General features: G+C 55.7%; 1 protein-coding gene across 12 annotated transcripts in view; it reads right to left on the bottom strand.

The window, feature by feature from the left end:
* ATP2B2 (ATPase plasma membrane Ca2+ transporting 2) overlaps nt 1-19,352 on the bottom strand; it is a 358,541-nt gene that overhangs the window by 14,761 nt on the left and 324,428 nt on the right. For all 12 annotated transcript variants that reach the window (XM_081072392.1, XM_081072393.1, XM_081072391.1 and 9 more), the window contains 8 exons: nt 18,915-19,149; nt 10,687-10,866; nt 10,421-10,508; nt 6,769-6,875; nt 6,109-6,300; nt 3,269-3,482; nt 1,367-1,578; nt 1,129-1,236 (listed from right to left, as the gene is read on the bottom strand). In XM_081072392.1, the coding sequence (XP_080928518.1) occupies nt 1,129-1,236; nt 1,367-1,578; nt 3,269-3,482; nt 6,109-6,300; nt 6,769-6,875; nt 10,421-10,508; nt 10,687-10,866; nt 18,915-19,149 (1,336 nt within the window). The remainder of the gene's footprint in view (nt 1-1,128; nt 1,237-1,366; nt 1,579-3,268; nt 3,483-6,108; nt 6,301-6,768; nt 6,876-10,420; nt 10,509-10,686; nt 10,867-18,914; nt 19,150-19,352) is intronic.

Raw genomic sequence — 19,352 nt, forward strand, 5'->3', positions numbered from 1 at the left:
TCCCAGAGGGTGTGGGCCCCAGTGAAATAAAGATGGCATGGCCCCGAGGGTGCCCAGGGAATGGGGCTACTAAGTCAAATCTAGTTTATGACTCTCCAAAGAAGTTTCTTTTGGATGAAACTAAATTTTCTTCTTATCTTTTAGTTAATTTCTGCCATTGGCATGAACTGAAAGCTGCAAACAGCTTGGAGGCAAGTACGCTGTCTCAGGTCTGTTGGGGCCCCCACTGCCTGGGTGACAAAGCATCATGGGGATAAAGCCCGTGTGGCTCGGGATTCAGCTCGGGGCACATGTCACAAGCACCAGCACATCCTGGGCAGTTGCCTTTGAGCTGCAAGTTGTAAGCACTGTGATGGTGTGTGTACGTATGTGTGTGTGATGGTGTGTGTATGTGCACACGTGTGTGCATTTCTGGAACTTGGGCAATAGTAGGAAAGGGAACCGGTGGGAGAATGTTCTGGGGTCATAGCTGGAAGGGCCCCTACAGAGCATCCAGCCCAGGGGTCCCCAAAGCAGGAGGATCTCAGATGGCCACAGACAGCACCGAGTAGCTCTGTGGCATGGTGGACTTCACCCGTCTCACGTTCCCTCAGGGCCCGCAGGAGCCTCTGCTTGGTGTCTTGCCACTTATGAATCTCCCGTCAACACCCTCAGTCACACCACCTCCTAATCTCCCTTTTTAACAACTAGCCGGCTTCAGGCTCTGAGCCTTGGCAGGGCCATAGTATCCCGTTAGAGTGTCATTACACTGTTTTCATTACGCTAGTTTTTTGTTAGCTTCTATTTATGACAAGTGATATTGATTTTCCACTCATGTTAATAATATAAAGTTTTCCTTTGAAATAAATTTCAGTAAAAAAAACTGACGTGCTGAAAAGAAAACGTTAAGTAGATAACTGGATCAGTGGTACCTAGATATAAGGCAAAAATCACCGTGATGGGACCCAAATGGCACCTTGGCCCACTCCCGTTGCTCAGATGCCCAGAGATGATGAAGGCCTTGCCCAGGGACAGACAGCGAGTCTCTGGCAGAACTGGCACCCATTCCTGGGGCTCCTGGATTCCCCGGCAGTGCTCTTGCCCTTCTCCCACTGACAGGCAAGCTCCTGCAACCCATCCCAAACTTACCTGGCCCCAGACGAGCTCTCCTAAGCCGATGAATATACACCACATCCACTGGTCCAGCTGCAGTGGGGCGCAGCTGAATGGCTTACCCCCAAACTGCACAATCACTATCTGGAGGGGAAAGGGAACAGAGAGGCGAGACAGACAGACAGACACCGTCAGGGCGGCTTGCAGGGCACTGTGGCTGGGCTCCGGCCGCCCATGCCCACCCAGGCCCAGGTGAGGAAGGCAGCCTGGCTACCTGGATGGCAAAGGTGCCCAGCACGATGGTGCAGAAGATGGGGTTCCGGAAGATGCCATCGAAGACGTTGCGCTCGCCGTGGATCTTGCGGGCGTTGATCTCGTTGAAGAGCTGCATCATGACGAAGGTGTTGAAGATGATGGTGTAGTGCTCCGAGGGCGGCGAGTGCAGGGGCGCGTTCCTCCCACTGTCGATCTGGAACATCTTCTCCCCTGAAGCGAGAGCACAGGAGCCGGGCTGTGGGCTGTGGTGCGGGTGCAGGGCCCTGCGTGGGGCCTCTTCTGAGCAGCAGGGTGGGCTGCCCGGGCAGGGAGGCGCGCTCCAGACACTGGGGGGCAGGCGGGCCTGTGCTGTTGGGTGGTCGTGAGTGCGAGTGGGGGGGCAATAAAGCCCTTACTCCTCTAGGGGAGAGAGACCTTGGATGAACTTTCTTCTGCCTTTTCTATGGAAATCTGATAAAGGTGGAATGGTGGCTGTGCTGTCAGGCGACATTGCTTATAAAAGGTGACCCCCCCCAGTTGGCAAACTGGAAGACTGAACATGAACGAGGAACACCTGGTGGGAAGCCATGGCTTTGGGCTCCCCTGAAAGTGCTGCTTCTTGTAACTCAGCATGTCCCTTGTTAAGACCTCTGGAAGCTCCTGGGTTATTATGAGAAATATCAGTTCCTATATGGAGGTTGGGGCTCCTAGGCCAGGCTGGCTCTGGACCCACCCATGTGGCCTTATTCTCTGAGCCCTGGGCTGTCACATGGTAGAGGGCATAGTCGTCCCACTGATGGCATACCTATGTAAGCTGGTGCCAGGAGGGTTTGTGGGGTTTTCTGAGTGTGAGGGGTCTAGCCGAATCCGAGGGAAAACCACCGAGGGTAGGAACATACGGGGGAAGCCAGCAAGTGAGCCAGGGCCCGCCCTCCTCTCTTCTCCCTCCCCCACACCTCCACAGCTTTATCTTTGAGTCTCCCCTGGTTTTCCTTTCCTGGGGATTCCTCCAAGGCTTTTCATTGTGAGCTTTACAACAGACCTGTCAACATATCACCTTTGAAATTTACGGAAGAGGACTACCCTTTGAGGAGCGCGTCTACGCCCCACCTGCATCTGTACTCTGGACTTTGAAGGCAAGTGCTCATTGGCGCTGAAAGCCCAGCTCGAGGAGACTCACGTGGAGGAAGTGCCCAGGCTGGGGGCTACCAGCTGGCCCCGACTTCCTGTGTGATCAGACGCTAGCCTCTACTCCTCTTTGGGCCTCTATTTCCTCATCTGTGACCTGGGGGTAGGCTTTGCCTGAGTCATCTCTACAACACCCATGAAAACCAGGCCCGTCTTAGCCCCAGCCAGACCTGGGTCTTTGCCGGGGCTCCTCTTCAGAATGGCTGCATGCCCTTGGGCCAGTCACCTCACCTCTCTGTGCTTGGTGCTATTGTAATGTGGGGTGGTGGCAAAAGAGCTTGCCTCATGGAGTGGCTGGCAGCCTACATAAAAGTGTTGTGGAGATAGGTGGTGGGTAGGCAGGTGTGTGGCACTTCCGTGAGGAAGCCCCACTGAGGACATCTTCCACGGGACAAGGACAAAGTGTAGGAACGGGTCCGAGAAGGGGCCAATCACTTCCCCCAAGAGCCTCAGGCTCCTGTGGGGCTGGGGTGAGGGGCATTCATTGGCGCCTGGGCACTGCCTTGCACAGTGTGTACTCAGTGGTCGTAGCTGTCGTCAGTGGACAAAGCCCTGGCTTTGAGCTTGGCTGGATCTGGGACAGGGCCTGGCTCTGCCCAAGTCTTGCTGTGTGATCTTGAGCAACTAACTTCATCTCTCTGGTCCTCCACCACCCATTGGCAAACAGGAAGGTGGATGTAAATCCAGAAAGCTGAGTCTGGGCCAAGGTGTCCCCAGGGGTGGGGGGTCTCACCCACAAAGAGCAGTGTGAAGATGAGGGTGAGCTGGTAGACAGCGTGGCCCAAGATGTTCTTCATCATGGTCCGTGAGATGAGGGGCTTGTTGCGGCCGTACGGCTTCCTTAGGAGCAGGCTCTCGGTGGGCGGCTCGGTGGCCAGCGCCAGCGAGGCGAACGTGTCCATGATGAGGTTCACCCAGAGCATCTGCACAGCCTTCAGAGGGGAGTCCTGGGGACGGCGACCGTGGAGAGGGCTGTCACAGGGGAGGCTGGCCACACCTGCCGCTACCAGGCACCCGCAGACATGGGCTTGTTGTTGTGGTCTCAGCAGCTTTCTGCTGGAACCTTGATTTTGCTCTGCCCGGCGGGTCTGGCCTTAGCTGGCCTGACCCCTGGGTTCCTGAGCAGGCACAGAGCACGTTCTCCAAGGCTTTCCTTGGAGAACAGCTCAGACCCGCCCACCCTGGCCATCTTCTTTCCCAGGGAGAAAACTGAGCCTCTGGGCCTGATGGCTACCAGTGCTCTGCCCTCCAGTAAATTTGGCCACATCCCTCCTCCCCTCCAGGTGTCTCGCCTCTGGGCTCAGGCCAAGACCTCGCCAACCATCTCCAGCGCACGTAACACCCCACTCTCCATCGCCTCCTTCTGCCCTCTCCGTGCTGCCTCTTTCCCCTCAATTATCAATGGCTCCAGTGTCTCCTAGCCCACTTACAATGCCATGACCCCGTCCCCTTTTCACTACCACTCAGTTTCTCTTTACCTCTTGTTCCACTTTAATGTGAGCAATTATTGTGTGTACATATGATTCTAAAAATAACGTACTTTCGTAGTAGAAAATATGGGCATGTAAAGCATCGCAGAAGCTAAAACTCATGAATGATTGTACCACCCACAGGCTTTCACTGTCCCGTCTGGCGTGGGTCCTTCCACATCTCTCTCTGCCTGAGACCGGGATCACATATTCATATTGTTCTGTGCACCATCGGGTCTACACTGCCGTGATTAGTGAATCCATTTGGCCCCCTCCTTCCTCACACCCCTGCGTGCCTGTCCTTAGCAGCCAGACTCGGGCCTCTCCATGCCCCCCCGAAGGCCTTTCTACAAGAGCACGAGAACCATACTTGTTATAATCAAGGGATACGTGGTCCAGCCCCATCTCAGTGACGTCCTGTCAAGTTTGGCCCCTGACTCCCCCTTTGCCCCGACCCCACTATCCTGGCCTTCCTCCTTCTCTCGGAATGTTCCTTTTCCTTCCCCGTTTCCCTCAGGGATCCTCTTCCTCTCCCTCTTAAATCTGTGCTCCCTGTGGCCCCTGCCTGGGCCCTGCTCTCTTTCCATACCTGTCCCTGGCTGCAGGCGCCCACCTCTCCCCACATTACCCCTCTCTCCAAGTCAGACCTCTCCCCGTGGCTTTAGCCCCATCTGCTGGTGGAACACCTCCTCCAGGAAGACCACAGACCCTGTAAGTCCAACAGCCTGCGCTGAGCTGTCCGTCACCCTTCTGTCCTCTCCATATACCTCCCGAGGCCCCCTCTGCCTGTACCCCATACAGTCACTCACATCCTAGATATTTACCGTAGCCCTTCCTTTGGCCACTTCTCCCACCTCTGCCTTGGCTCACATCACGCTCCCCATGCCCTTCAGCTTCTTCCTGCCTATCAGCCTTCTCTGATTACATGCCTTTCGGGGTCAAGCCCCCGCCCCCATCTCCTCACTAAGGCTTCCATGGTCACCAACACAATCTAACACCTCAGGCAAACTCAGTCTTCTCGGAACCTCAGTTTCCCCATCTGGCATCCCTTGGTCTCAAGATGCCTTGTAGGAGTTGCCGCGCCATGGGAGTGTTCCCTAAACCACCACTAGAGGGAGCATCTCCTCCACAGACCACGAGAGAAGGCCCTTGAGAGCCAATGGGCTTCAGCCACCAGGACTCTGACTCCCAGGCCTGGGGTATTAGGTGCTGCCATGAGTATCCTCAAGGGCTCAGAATGAAATAGAGGGGGGCAGCATTCCCAGGGCCACACAGCTCTTTGGGGCAGTGCCAGTCTCAGGGCCTCTGGTGGCCTCTCGTATGGGCAGGAGCTTGTTCGCCCACATGGCTGCTAGGAGGGGCCAGGCCTCGAAATACCCTCGCGGCCTCCCCAGGCCAGGCTGGTCAGCCTCTGGGGAAGGGTGTGGGAGCAATGGCAGTTAACTGGCCTGTCTCTCCTCTGAGCCTCACTTCCTGCCTCTGTAAAATGGGCATCATCACCCTTCCTGCTGCATGGAGCTGGGAAGGAAGCAGGGAGGCAGTGGATGGCGGCGCCTGCGGTTGGCTTCCCCTGGGTTCAGGACACAGGCTGCTCAAGACCCGGACTGTGGTCCCGACAGACCACTGCCTCTCTCGGTGACAGAGCCTCCGACTCCTGCTGCGGCCCCCACCCAGCGGCGGGCACCCAGGCAAGCAGGCCCCTCCAGACACCTTCCTTGTCAGAACTAAGGTCTGCTGGGCCCCGCCAGCTCCCTGCCTCCATCCAGCTGCCTGACGCCCCCGGGCCTGCCTTCCCCACCTCCTTCTGGTCCTTTATGCGGCCAGGAGCCCTGCCTTCCCTCGAGATCACTTCTCACCCTGCCTGGAGCCAGGGCGGACTGGTGCCCGGGTCAGGCCAATGTGGCAGCGAGCCTGACATTGCCCACTTGCCGGGTGACCTTGGGCAAACCCTGAGCATCTCTGAGCCTCATTTCCTCTGCTCCGCGGAGCTGGCCCCTGCCCCTGAGGTCTGTGACGCGGTTCCTGGCCCCCCGCAGGCACTCCAGTGATGGGTGCCACAACCTGGGATTGTCCCCCGGGCCCTGCCCACCCTCAGAGGACCCACCTGTGTGATGCAGGCGCCCGTGAAGGCCACAATGACGGCCACCACATTGACTGTGAGCTGGAACTGCAGGAACTTGGAGATACTGTCGTACACGTTGCGGCCCCACATCACCGCCTTGACGATGCTGCTGAAGTTGTCATCTGTCAGGATGATGTCTGAGGCCTCCTTCGCCACATCTGTGCCTGCAATGCCCTATGGGGACGGGGACAGGAGCCTGGGTGGGGCGACCCGGGAGGCAAGCAGCTCTCGCGACACTGTCCTCACCCCCTACACGTCCTCAGTCCTACGCAACGCCCCCCATACACACACCGAACTGCCAGCACAGCACAGGGCAGCGCGCACATACACATGTGTTCACACACACCTGCTTCTGACAGGTCCAGCCCGAGGCCAGCCCTCTGCCTCCAGGAAGCTCTCCCTGGCTCCTGGCTCCTCCCCCACTCCCCGACCCCAGACTCATCAGGGCAGGGAGAGGGCTGCCCTTCCATGGAGACCTGGCTGGGCTGAGCCTTGAGAGCATTGGGCACATAAAGTGGTCAGTGGGTGGGCTGAGTGTGAACTGGAGGTCCTGCTCCGCCAGCTCGGGGCTGAGTTATCCATGTCCCCCAACCCCCTGCCCACAAGCTCTTGCCAGACGCGGTCCTTGCGAGCTGCTCCTACCATGGCGAAGCCCACGTCTGCTTTCTTGAGCGCAGGGCCGTCGTTGGTGCCATCCCCTGTCACAGCTACCACCTGCCGTTGCTCGGTGTGTGTGCTGTCGATGATACCTGTGGGACAGGCCAGGTGTGTGCTTAGGCCCTGGGATGCTCCTCGGGGCAGGGGCAGCTGGCCTGTCCTGACCCTCAGGAGGAGCCTGGGCTGCACAGCCTCCTGTCTGGCCCTGACCCTGCCACCCCCGTCCCTATGGCTCTTCCCAGCTCCAGGCTCACCCGTAGCTCCCAGCACCTGCAGGGGATGTAGGACACCTTAGCCTTATGCTCTGGGCCTGCTCGCCTTACCGGCACCCTTTCTTCTCTCTGCAGCCCATGACCATACCAGCAGCCACCCTGGCCAGAATCGCCTCCCCTCTGCTGGAGCTCCAGGGGCCCCTCTGTTCTCCAGGGGCCAGGGTTTTGCTAGGGGTCTACCATGTGCTCACCCAGCACCTTCTCTAGGAGGTCCATTCACACCTGAGGAGGTCTGGGTTGTGCCATTTGCAAAAGACCCCTTACCCACTATTCTGGCCTTGACCTCTCTCCAGATGTTCATCCTCAATAAAATCCTCAACAAATAACAGAATGAACGGATAACATGTGGTCCCTGTCACTGAGCGGGGGCCGGCGCAAAAGGGTGGGTGAAAGATGTCATCACTGGGCGCATGTGAGTTTGTCGGCCCCAGAGCATGGGCAGGACAGAAATTTGACTGTCAACCTTGACATGTACTTCTCTTGTTCCACACATTAAATGCATTGCTGAGGCCTATGTGGATCCTTCCACTTCTCTCTGTCCCTCTAAAGGCCCCTGTCACTAACCCCAGGCTCCCCCTCCAATCAGCATAGCAGGCCCACGTCTTTCTAACACCTGAGTCTGAATCTGTCCCATCAGCACCAGGTGAAAGTCGTTTTCTCACTGCCCACGTGGCCTCAGCATGACATCTGCATTCTTAGCTCCTCTCACCAAGTCCTCCGTGGTCAGAAGTTACCTATTCTCTGATCGTTTCTTCTCTCACTTCCTGTATTCACCCTGGCCATCCCTAATCTGTGATTTTACTGCAGGAATGGCTCTCAGTCCTGCAGAGCCAGCTCTGCTTGCCCACGTCTTGCACAGGCTGTTCCCTGGGCCAGCTGTCCCTGTCACCCACCTGTAGTCTCAGCTTGGAGGCCACTTTCCCTGGGAAGACCTTGTGACCCCGAGAACCCCGCCTGCCCTCATCAGTTCCCATCCTGCCCTGCGCTTGGCAAACAGCAGCAGCCTGTGGAATGAGGGAATGAGTTCCCTAACTTGGGGCACTATATCCCCCACCCCAGCTCTTTGCAACTGTCAAAATTCCCCCAGCTCCAAGGCGTGCACCCTAAGAGTGGTCCCGGCGGCCCCTCGGAGCTGATGCCGCTGCCTAGGGTTGTCCAGGCAGCCAAAGCCTTCACCCCATCGGTTTCCTCGGCCTGCCTGGGAACTCCCCCAGAGCAGGAAGGGGCCCCCAGGCCGGCACCAGCCTTTTCACAGCCCTCTTACTACTCCAAGTAGAGGAGGCAGCTGAGAGGACACTCTCCGCCAGACCCCTGTCTGCCACCTCCAGCGCTGGCATGGCCCTGCTGTGTGTCGTCACTGGGGCCCTTCTGCGGCCACCTCCAACAACACATCCCTGTCCTGTCTCTGGACCTCTCAGCAGCTGTTCACGCTGTGGGCCACTTCTTCTTCCACCTGGCTTCTTTCCTTGTTTTCCTGGGCTCCACTGCTCCTGGCTGTCCTCCCACCCTCCGGCTGCCTCTCCCTGGTCTCTGCTGACAGAGCGCAGCCTCTGCCCGTCGCCCAGGGAGGAGGTCCTGGGTTCAGCCAGCTTCCCTGCTCTCCGGCTCGGCATCCCCCAGCTGTGTCTTTACCTCTGGCAGCTCTCTTTCCTGAGCCCTGACTCCATGGCTGGCCAGCTGTCTTCTGGACATCTGCACTTGGATGTCAGGGGGCTTCCAGCTCAGCCACTCATGAACCGAGTGTGTCAGTTTCCCCTCAGATGTGTCCCTTCTCTCGCAACTCTTAACACACAGCAGGCTCTCAATCAGGTGTAGACTGATGGAATCCTGGATCCCCTATCTCCCTCCACCGCATACCTACAGCCACTGGGCCTAGACACCTGGTCCAGGTGTCCCCTCACAGCTGTGTAATCCTGGTCGTCTCTCTGCTTCCAGGTCACACGGCAGGGAGTGAGCTTTCTGAGGCAGGTGCCTCCCCTCACGGCCTCCCGCACCCCCCACCCTGAGCTGACAGTGCAGGTCATTCGCATTCAAGGCCCTGCGCGATCTGATGCTGGCAGCCCCTTCTCTAGTCTCCCGCCCTTTCTTGAGTCCTGGCCTGGCCAGTTGAACTTCTTTCCACTCCTTGAAGGTGCCTCTGGGCTTCACAGTGCAGTTCCCTGCCCTGCCTGAAACATAGGCCCTTCTGCTGGGTCCCCATCCCACCTTCCATGGCCTGTGATCGGACTCCAGCAAAAGGGTCCCAAATGACTCTTCTCTCCCACCAGTGCAGCCTTTCGCTCTACGTAGGGAAGCCAGCCATTTAATATCTGCTCGATGGAACCTGGACCATGAATTCCAAGACGGAAGGCTCATGTCTGCCAGGAGCAGGGCCCGACGCATAGCAGATTCTCAATAAACATTTATCAAGACAATAAGTGAATGAATGAATGAGTGACGGAAGAAGAAATGGGGATAGATGGGGCCTCCTGCTAGGGTATGTGTGGTTCTGGGGTCCCGTGTTTCTGTTCCCAGATCTGCCTCTGCTAATGTGCTGGGGCAGCACCTTTGGGAGAGAAATCCCAGATGCCCTAGGGATGACCTCAGCCAGACACCTTTTCTGTATGTCCATCTTACAGATAAAAATTGCGTCCCAGCGGGGCAGGGACTTGCCCGAGGCCACAGAGTAGGTCGGTGGCAGAAGCAGCACTTGAACCCAGGGATGTGGGACTCTGAACGTGCCCAGCATGTGGCCACCTGGATGGGCTCAGCAAGGGGTGTGCCTGTCACTGGAGGAGCCGGGGAAGTAGGAGGAAGCTGGCTGTTGGCTTCATCTCTCAGGTTGCTCTTCCCGGGACAGCCCATCCTCCAAGTCCTGGTTACGGATGTCGCTTAGGGGCCTCAGAGGTGAAGCAGACGCAAGGTCTCAAACTCCCAAGCTCTGGGCCCAGACAGAACATAAATAAATGAAATGCGCTGAGTGTCAGACATAAGGAGTGGTGAAGACGGTCTCAAACCTGAGGGAGCAAGGTCTGCATAAAGTCATTCAAATTCCACATAAAAAAAGGCATTGTAAGACCCAAATAAAACACAGCTGTGGGCCCCTTTCAGCCCTCAGGCCATGAGTTTTGGCCCCTAGACAGGCAGCCCCATTGCTTCCTCTAGGAGCTGAAGCCCAGAGAGCAGATTCACAAACTCCACGCCTCACCATCCCCTTAGGAGGCCTCCAGGGCTGTAAAGAGGATGAGAGAAGGGTGTTTCCAGGTGTGGAGAGCCCCAGGCAAAAGCCCTTTTCATCCTGGAAAGAAGCTGCAGACGTCAGGAAACAGAGGCCTGCAGAGGGCTGGCACCTGCGCTTCAGAGCTGCCCGTGCCCGCCCTTCTTACCTTTGACCAAGGTGTGCTTGTCTGTGGGGGAGGAGCGCGCCAGCACTCGCAGCTTGGGCCAAATCTTGTCGATTCGCTCCTGCTCAATCTGGAGAGGGATGCGGGAGGGGGAGGGTTGGTGAGGGTGGGGAGAGAAACAGGCCTGGAGAAAGGAGGGGCCTGGCCTAGAGTCACTGGGTTCTTGCACACTGGCTGGCTTCTGTACAATCACGCCGCACCCCTGCCTCCTGGTCCCCCAGCCAAGCTCGTCCCTCTGGGCCACGTACCTCTCCCTTCTCGTTACGGATCCTCCGGTTGAACTCCTTGCCCTCAAGGCACAGGAAGTCCTCCCCAGGATGGATGATGCCACACTTGATGGCGATGGCCCGGGCAGTGTTGATATTGTCACCAGTGACCATGCGGACCGTGATGCCTGCCCGCTGGCACTTTCGGATGGCTTCTGGGACCTGGAAGGGAGGGCAGTAGCCATGGGGGTGGAGCCACCTTGGGGGCATGCCAGAGTGAGCATTCAGAAAGGGGCCTAGATGACAGACGGCCAGGGACCGTCTCCTGTCCTTCCTGGGCTGGCAGGCATTGTTAATCGACCACAGCACCCTCCGATTAAATCATGATGTGGTCTCAGAATTCTCCTCTGCAGCTGCCACCTATCTATCAACTGTGATAGTCCATCCTAGGATGAAACCAGTGGCTCTCCTAACCTGGACAAAGACTTCGAGGAAGACCCCAAAAAACACCCCCTTAGCTCTGGCCCCAGGTGAGAGTATAGCACACTCTACTACTGAAGAGGATCTTGTCCCCTGCTCTATCCACATGCACATTTGCTGCAACTCAATGGTAAATACGTTCATGTATTTTCAGGGTTCTTTTGGGGGGTGGGAAACACTGCATTTAGGAGCATTTTATTTATAGAATGTGACATTGGCTTAGCATAAATGCAAATGATTATGCATTTATATGAAATAAAACATGACATTTCCCTGTGACAGTAAGAACTGCCTCTTGCCCTGTCTGTCATGATAGACTGATGTCTGGGCCAATCAGAAGCCAATGAGGTCCTGCCCCCCCCCCCAACCTCCCTCCCGCCCTTATGCTCTGGATTTGCCCAGCAATTAGGATGAAAAACCAGCCTGCAACTGTTGTGGCCCTTTATACACAACACAGATCAATTGAAGAAGATTCTTACTCATAGACACTGACAAATAATATTATAAGGCACTATTTGCTGCAAAACATTTTTGAGTGGGAGAGGACATGTGAAGGACAGAAGATCGCGTTGTGCTGAAATACCAAAGCACCTTAGACTCTCAGGCCTGAAGGGAGTGAGTCCTGCTCCCCACTCCTCCTGCATACCTTGGTGCCTGGGGAGCGTTTCCCCCAGAAACGTCTCAAGGAGCTGAGTGTGAAGACGGTTTTGAGCTAAAACGAGTCTGTCTGCCTCACCCCCTACTGACACATTGAAATCCCCCCTCCCACCCCAGGACCTCAGAATGTCACCTTACTCGAGACAAAGCCCTGAGGTAATCAAGTGAAGATGAGGTCATTAGGGAGGACCCTTATCTCTTGTGACTGGTGTCCTCGTAAAGGGGAAATCTGCACACAGACACACACGCAGTGAGAAGGCAGAGATGGGGTGGGGCTGCTCCGTGCCAAGGAATGCTGAACACTGCCAGCAAAGCACCGGAAGCTAGACAAGGGGCTCGGAACAGATCCTTCCCTCAGAGCCCTCAGGAGGAACCCACCCTGCCGACACCTTGATCTTGAACCGAGACGATACAGTTCTGTAGTTTGAGCCACTCCGTTTGCTGTACTGTTACAGCAGCCCTAGCAAACACCAAGAGTTGGAATGCTGGTCCCCAACCCGACCGCTGACACCTTGGTCCCCTTTCTGCCCTCAGGAATTTTAGAACAAGGATAGACCTTGAAAATATCTGGCTTCTGTCCACCCCATCCACCGCATCTGCTGTCCCTTTAGCCAGAGCACCGCCGTCTCAAGCCGGGGGCACTGCCCAGCCCTCTCCAGTCTCTCTGCCTTTGGCTTTGCCCCTCTTCCCTCTTCCCACTGCCCTGAGCACCAGCGACCTGCCTGAAGTTCAGCCTGTGGTATCACCCTCCCTCAGAGACTCCACTCTCCTGCTTGCAGAGAAAACCCAGACTCCGGAGCACAGCCATCGTGTGGTGGGATGAGGAACGAGTTCCCGGAGAGGCAGAGTCCAGGCCAAGGTAAGGACGGCTCTCCAGCCACCAGAGTTCCCTAGAAGACCCGCTCTGTGGTGTCAGGTACTGATCTCCCTGTCCTACGAGGACTAGAGCAGGTGAGCTGGTCACGGCCTCTTCTGCATGTATTTCCAGGGCCCAGGAGGAGCCTTCTGTGAGCAAGGCCTCTGCCTTGTGCCACAGCAACTGCTCACATCGGCAAATGTGACCTCCTTTTATAGAGCCCGAGGGAGTGGGGATGTGGAATGTCCAAGATCCCTTTTACGTAATTGACCACGTCCTCACAATGGCTGTAACCGGGTTGCAGCCCCTTGCTGTCTCCTATCCCAGAGGACAGGAAGCAACCACTGTTCTTTTGGGAGCACATACCTTTATCTGGCTCCTGGCCCGAAAGGAATAATTTAGGTTATGTTTGTTTCAAAGATGCATGAGGCCTTGGAGTTGGAAGGGGCTTTAGGTCATGACTCTGACCCTCTGCTCATTGCCTAGATCTCCCCCTAGGTGTCCCTGACAGATGGCTGGCCAGCCTCTGCTTGCATGCTTCTGATGACAGGGTGCTCACTTCCTCCAAGGCTGATTGCCCCCCAGTGGAACCATCTATCGTCTGCTTTCACACAATTGTTCTTTTTTCAGATAAGAGAGCAATTACTCTGGGTCAGACCTGTACTCTTGAATGGAGGCAGAGTCTTTGGTAAAGATCTGTACAAAGGGCTCTGGGAGCACAGAGGAGGGTGCCGTTACTTTAAAAGGAAGTGGGCGGGAGGAGAAATCTGTGCGAGCTTCCTGGAGGCGAGGATGTTTGAGCTGCTTCTTTTCAGCCAAGACTACTTGAGGCTCAGGTACCTTGCACTCCGCCAAGGCGGGGTGACACAGACGACCACTTCGTTGTAGTCCTGGCTGCAGAGAACTGTCCTGCGAGGCGCACAGGCAGAAAGGGTGGGAAGGACACTGCAGACAGCTTGCTTCGGGTGACCTGAAGGGGCTGAGGTGGAGGGAGGGGCTGTTGGCCGTGATGCAGGAGGGAGTCCAGAGGTCCAAAGGTACCAGAACCAGGGACTGGCTCCTTCAGGCCTGGGAGCCACAGCAAGTTCTGAACTGGGGCTGAGGTGACTGGTGCCATGTTGTAGAGAGATTTCTGCTTTCAAGGCTGTCTCAGGGCGCTCAATGCTGCCTGCCTGGAATCCCCACCCTGTGGACCTCCCCTGAACAACCTGGCTTGGGAGCAAAAAGAGGAGGCTAATTTTTAGGGCACCCACACTTTTCACTGTGTAGTGGAAGCTTCCCTGCCTCGGGAGAGAGGGCTCAGGGAGCAAAAGGCTGGGCTGGGCTGGGCTGGGCGTCCCACCTGAACTTTGGTTTCCTTGACTGTAAAATGGGGATGATAGTCTCCACCCTTCCGAGAGGCTGGAGGGTCCTGTGACAAGGGGCAAACAGCACGAAGCTCAGGGCCAGCAGAGGCTGGTGACGAGGAGCCAGGGAGGCTGGCAAGACCCCTCCCTGGGGGAAGACGTCAGTCTTCCTTGCGTGTTCTTTCTGTTCCAGGAGGGGTGCAGGTATGCAGAAGGGGTGTGTGGATGCAGACGCAGTGGGGGTGGGGTGCAGCGGACATCTGGAGGAGCAGGTGTTTGGATGGTGAGACTCCTGGGTCGGGGCCTTGGGGGCCTGTGACCTGCCTCAAATGTGGGGGGATTGAGTCAAACCTGGAAACACCTGAGGAGCCTTCCCAGCCACCTTGAGGTACTCCACTTCTTTTCTGGTCAGCGGCCCCCTCAACTGGACGTCTTCGTCCTGGCCTGCGTCATGCTCTTGTGTGTTATGTGCATACACACCCCCCTTCACCAGAGGTTGTCGTACACTGTGGAATCTGGAGGATGGGGACCGCCAATCGCTCAGAACCCTCGTGGGGGCCTGGCGCACAGTAGGCGCTCTTAAACGCATCACATGCCCTCTTTGTGCTTAAGTCCCTTGAAGCCTGACCTGGGACATGTGATTTTATACAGAGCAAGGTGAATGGATTTGGATGGGGACATGCAACCCTGTACAATTTAGCGCCAAGCCCCCTTCCTGGTATTTTCTCTCATAAATCCCACTGGGACGATGTTCCCTTGTCCCCAGCACTTAGCCTCCCTTCCCACCTCTTTGTCTTCTCCTGCGCCGTCCTCTCTGCCTGGACTGTTTCATCTTTCGTGGGGAATGTTCTCGATTCATGAAGTCATCCTGATTCCTCCAACCCAATGGGACACTTCCTTCAACTGCTCTCAGTACTTCCTCTTATTGCTCACTCATTTATGTATTTGACAAACAACTGCTGAACATCTTACTATTTTTGGCACTGAAGACCCAGAGGTGATTAAGACTCAAGGCCCAGAGGCATCAATCTGGTTGAAGTATGCTTTCTACACAGATAAAATAGCTGTGAAATTGAAAAAAAAAAATCCTTCTTTTGCTAAAATTACCCTAAATATTTCTCATTGAGGAAAACCAGCCAGGAAATGGGCACTTCCTGTTTTCATTAAATAAAGGCTTTTAAACATCTGTTGTTTCTGGTGACAGCTGTTGCCTGTGACTCCAAGGGCTCCAACACCCCCGGCTACCACAGCAAATCCCACACCACTGCTCTCCCCATGCCTTTATCCACACTGGCTTCAATCAGCCTCAGAAAATGCACCCGAGGTAGCATCTTCTGGTGGGGTTTTTTGGCAGGACTGTTTTTATCTGTTTTGTCCTTTGTCTTCGTGAGGGAGGAAGGCAATCTGAGATTCACCCCCTTGACAGATGGAGAAACTAAGGAGCCAGAGTTTGTTTCCTTGCAGCAGCTGCCAAACGAATCTGAACATGCTTGTAGGACCCTAGAGGTGATCCAGGCTGAGGGTTTCATTCTGGCTGGCCTCAAGGTGGCCCAGGAGAACGTGACACAAGTATACTCACTGTAGGCATAGGAGCTCCCCAAGGTCAGCCAAGAAACTGGTGACAGTGGCGGCCTTTGAGGTGGGAACTGAGGGGCTGGGGTGGCTTGGGGGGGGGGGCTTCTTCACCCTGTCTATGCCATTGAACCTTTGAATTTGGCTCCCTGTGTATAAATTGCCTAAAAAAACAAATAAAAAACCATCCCTGCATCCTCAGGCTCTGCGTCCACCCCCGACCCTCTGGGAGATGGTGAATCAACAGGTCAGAGCTTTTATACCTGCAAATAGTATCACCAGTAACCCTGCTGTGTCCCTCACTAGCGAACATCCAACTCTCCAACTGTTCAGATGGGGAAACTAAGGCCCGGGGAAGAGATGCACCTGAGGTCTTCTGTGTGGGAGCGGCAAGGGCAGAATTAGAACGCATGTTCCTTGACTGCTGTGTCACTCCAGTAAGTCACCGCGCTCCAGCATAGCTTACACCTTCTAAATCCACATCCTGGGGGTGAGCCGAGGTGCGAGAGGTCACCAACCGGGACGCGCTGACTGAAGGAAGTGAAGAAGGGCTAAGGGGAGGCCTACCAGTCTGCAGGCTCGGAATGTCAGCGCTTGGCAGGGACCCGGGTGGCGCCTGGGCCCAGCTCCCATTTTACAGACGAGGAGACGGAGGCACAGAAAGGGGAAGTGGCTTGTTAGTGAGTGGCAGGGTTGGGGCTTGGTTCCAGGCCCCCTTTCTCCAATGTAGGGGCCTCCGGGAAGCAAGTGTAGCCAGTCCTGCAGGGTAGGACAGCACCTTTCTCCCACAGTCTGAGCCTGAAGCCAGACTCTCTCGATGAGCATGTTGCCAACAGAAAATGCCAGAAACCCAGCTCAGCCCTTCTCTCTCCTCTCCTCACCCACCTAACTTAGGACCACTTGCTCTTTCATTTTTGTGGCTCCCGGGAGAAGGTCTGGGGGAGGAAGGCAGAAAACCTGTTCTAATCCGGATTCACTCAGCCTCTTAACAGAAAGACTTTGGGAACCTCACTGTCCCTGTTTGGGCCTCAGTGTTTCCATCTGCAAATTGGGGGTGTATAAAGGTATTTGGACTAGATCGGCAGTGCAAACCTTGAGTCATGCCTCTTTAGTGGATTATGAAATCAGTTTAGTGGGTGGGTGGGGGGTGACTAACATTTAAAAAAAGAAAAGAAATATAAGAGAATAAAAAATATTTAAATGCATCACATTCCTTTGTGAAATTCTTATTTTGGTTAAGCATGTGTGTTTATTGAGTGATGACATAAAAAAGTCATGGCCAAAAAAGTATGTGTCTGATGCTGCTTTCCACTCCATCTCAGGGTTGTTTCCAAGGCACGGTGACGAGCCAGGAGCTCTGGGTGTGGGGACTAGAGGGGGCATCTGGAGACGGGAAGGACAGGGGAGCCACAGGCTGGCCTTGTGAACTGAGCAGAGACAAGTCTCTGTAAGGAGATCCATCATGGCGAAGCCTGAACACAGCAGCTGGTAATGAGCCGGCGTCCCACAGGGAGGCTGAAAAACGGCCTGTCTGCCCAGGGAGAGACACAGTCTAGTGGGAAATGTGTATGGGCTCTGGTGCCAAGCAGAGGGCCACAAACGGCCTTTGCTGTGTTAGGCTCTGGGTGGGAGTGAGGGGGTCTGTGTGTGTGTGTGCACGTGCGTGTGTAAGATGACCACCAGGCACGGTATTGGAAGACTGGGGTTCTTGTCTCATTCATCCTCATTCATTCATTCCACCAACACTTATTTGAGCGCTTTCCGTAGGCCAGGCTCTGTGTTAGGGCTGTTATGTGTCACTGAATCCACGGGGGAGGGGCAGAAAGGAAGGGAACCCACATTTATGGGCCACCTGTCTTGTGCCAGATACCCTGCCTGTTCCTGGTGTGAGACTGTTATGATGAGACTGCCTGAGACTGTTATGATGTCTCACTATCCTGGTGTGTGTGTGTGTGTGTGTGTATGTGTAGAATACTATTATCATCATCCCCAGTTTACAGATGAGAAAATGGAGGCTCAGAGAGGTTATGTAACTGACCTAAGGTCATGGAGCTGGTAATGCTGGGACTCAGGATCCCACACTCTCTCTGAATGTGCACCTGAGCTCATACCCTTCTCCCTGCTGCCTGAATGTGAAAGTCCACGTCTATGAACTTCTAGGTTCTCTTGGTTTTTGGAACCAACATCGGGGCCAGGAACTTGGTAAGCATCTTGTCTTGCCCCCTTTTACTTGAAAGAAGGGGACACAGAGGTTCTAAGAGGAGCAGGAAATGGCCAAACGTCCCCAGAGAATGGTGTCAGGGCAAGTGGGGAAGACTGAAGTTGCCCTTGGTGGAGGGAGGTGGCCCTGGGGCCACTGTTTCCAAGTCCCACAGCCACGGCCAATCTGGACCCAGCCAGGGCCTGGCTGGGGAGTCAAGTCTGGACCCAGCAGTTGTGAGTTTTCGGAGGAAGGGAAGGCCAGCCCTCCCTATGCCTTGCCTTGACCTGGGATCTGACCTCTGGCCCCACAGGGGAAGTTGACTCCCTCTGCCTACCACAGCAGCGTTTGGGAGACTTGACACAGCCTCTCCTCTTCCCACAGCCTCTCTCTGGCCTGGGCAGTCTGACTGACCAAGGACATCCCATCCTCCCCTGACTCTGCAAATCCCCAGCATGGAATTCTTGGCTCAGATTAAGCTAGAGAAGACTGAAGACCTAGTGTAAACTGAGCACCTCTCTCCTATTAGATGTACTTAGTCTGTCACCTACCTTGCTCCTTATGGGAAGGGGTGTGCTGTCATCCCCCTTCCCTTCTGCTTGACAATCTGACCTTTGGTTAACTTTCTAGCTCTGTTACCCTGGAAACTGGATAAAAGTAGACTGTCAGCTGTGTCCCTGGGCAAGCATGTGATTGTAAACTGATTGGTAAACAGGACCTGGACGGGGAGAACTCTAAATGCTGATGGGGACACCACACTTAGGGTTTGCTGAGTGCATTGACCTTTGTTACTGGCCGTCTCCCTCGCAGGGACCTTGAACGTGGGCCTATGGATTTGTTACAAGAGATCCTGGCTCCTGTGGGACAAGAGGTCACTAAGGCAGCGCAGCCCCCGTGCCTGTCCCTTGAGGCACCAGAGGGAAAGTCTCTGGTGTTTGGGTGGATGGCTCTAGGACTGCTGACCCAAGCAGACCAAAGTCAAGGGTGGCTGACGTTGGACTGATGAATCTGAATGTTTAGGGGCATGTAAGGAGCAATACCCCTTGGGTGTTAGAGGGAAACTGAGGCTGGGAGAGGTGAGGCAATTTGTGCCAGGCTACCCAGGAGGCTGGACTTCCAGCCTCGACCCCCTTCCCCGACCTGCTGGTGGGGGGCCTACCTCCGGCCTCACGGGGTCCTCGATGCCCACCACGCAGATGCAGGTGAGGTCGTTCAGGATGTCATTCTCGTTGTCCCAGTCGGGCTCCGGGCTGCTGGGGAAGTCGCGGTAGCCCACGCAGATGGTGCGAAGCCCGTCACAGGCCATGGGCTCGATCACCTTCTTCACCATCTCATCCCGGTCTCGGGGCCGGAAGACCCGGGGCTCCCCTGCCCCGGTGAGGATTTTGCAGCACCTGGGCGATGAAGGTGGGAGATGGGTAAGGTCCAGCCGAGGGCCCAAGGCTCTTCCCTCTACCTGGCTCGAGCTCAGGTCCCCCCCCCCCCCCCCCCGGGGTGATTCCATTGTGTAGCCAGGGTTGAGAACCACTGGGCTAGACTAATCCTCTCAAGGTACAAGAGGGGAAACCCAGGCCCGGAGAGGGAGAGTGAATTGCTT

Source organism: Rhinolophus hipposideros, assembly GCF_964194185.1.
Source record: "Rhinolophus hipposideros genome assembly, chromosome: 14".
In the NCBI taxonomy this organism is placed as follows: Eukaryota; Metazoa; Chordata; class Mammalia; order Chiroptera; family Rhinolophidae; genus Rhinolophus; species Rhinolophus hipposideros.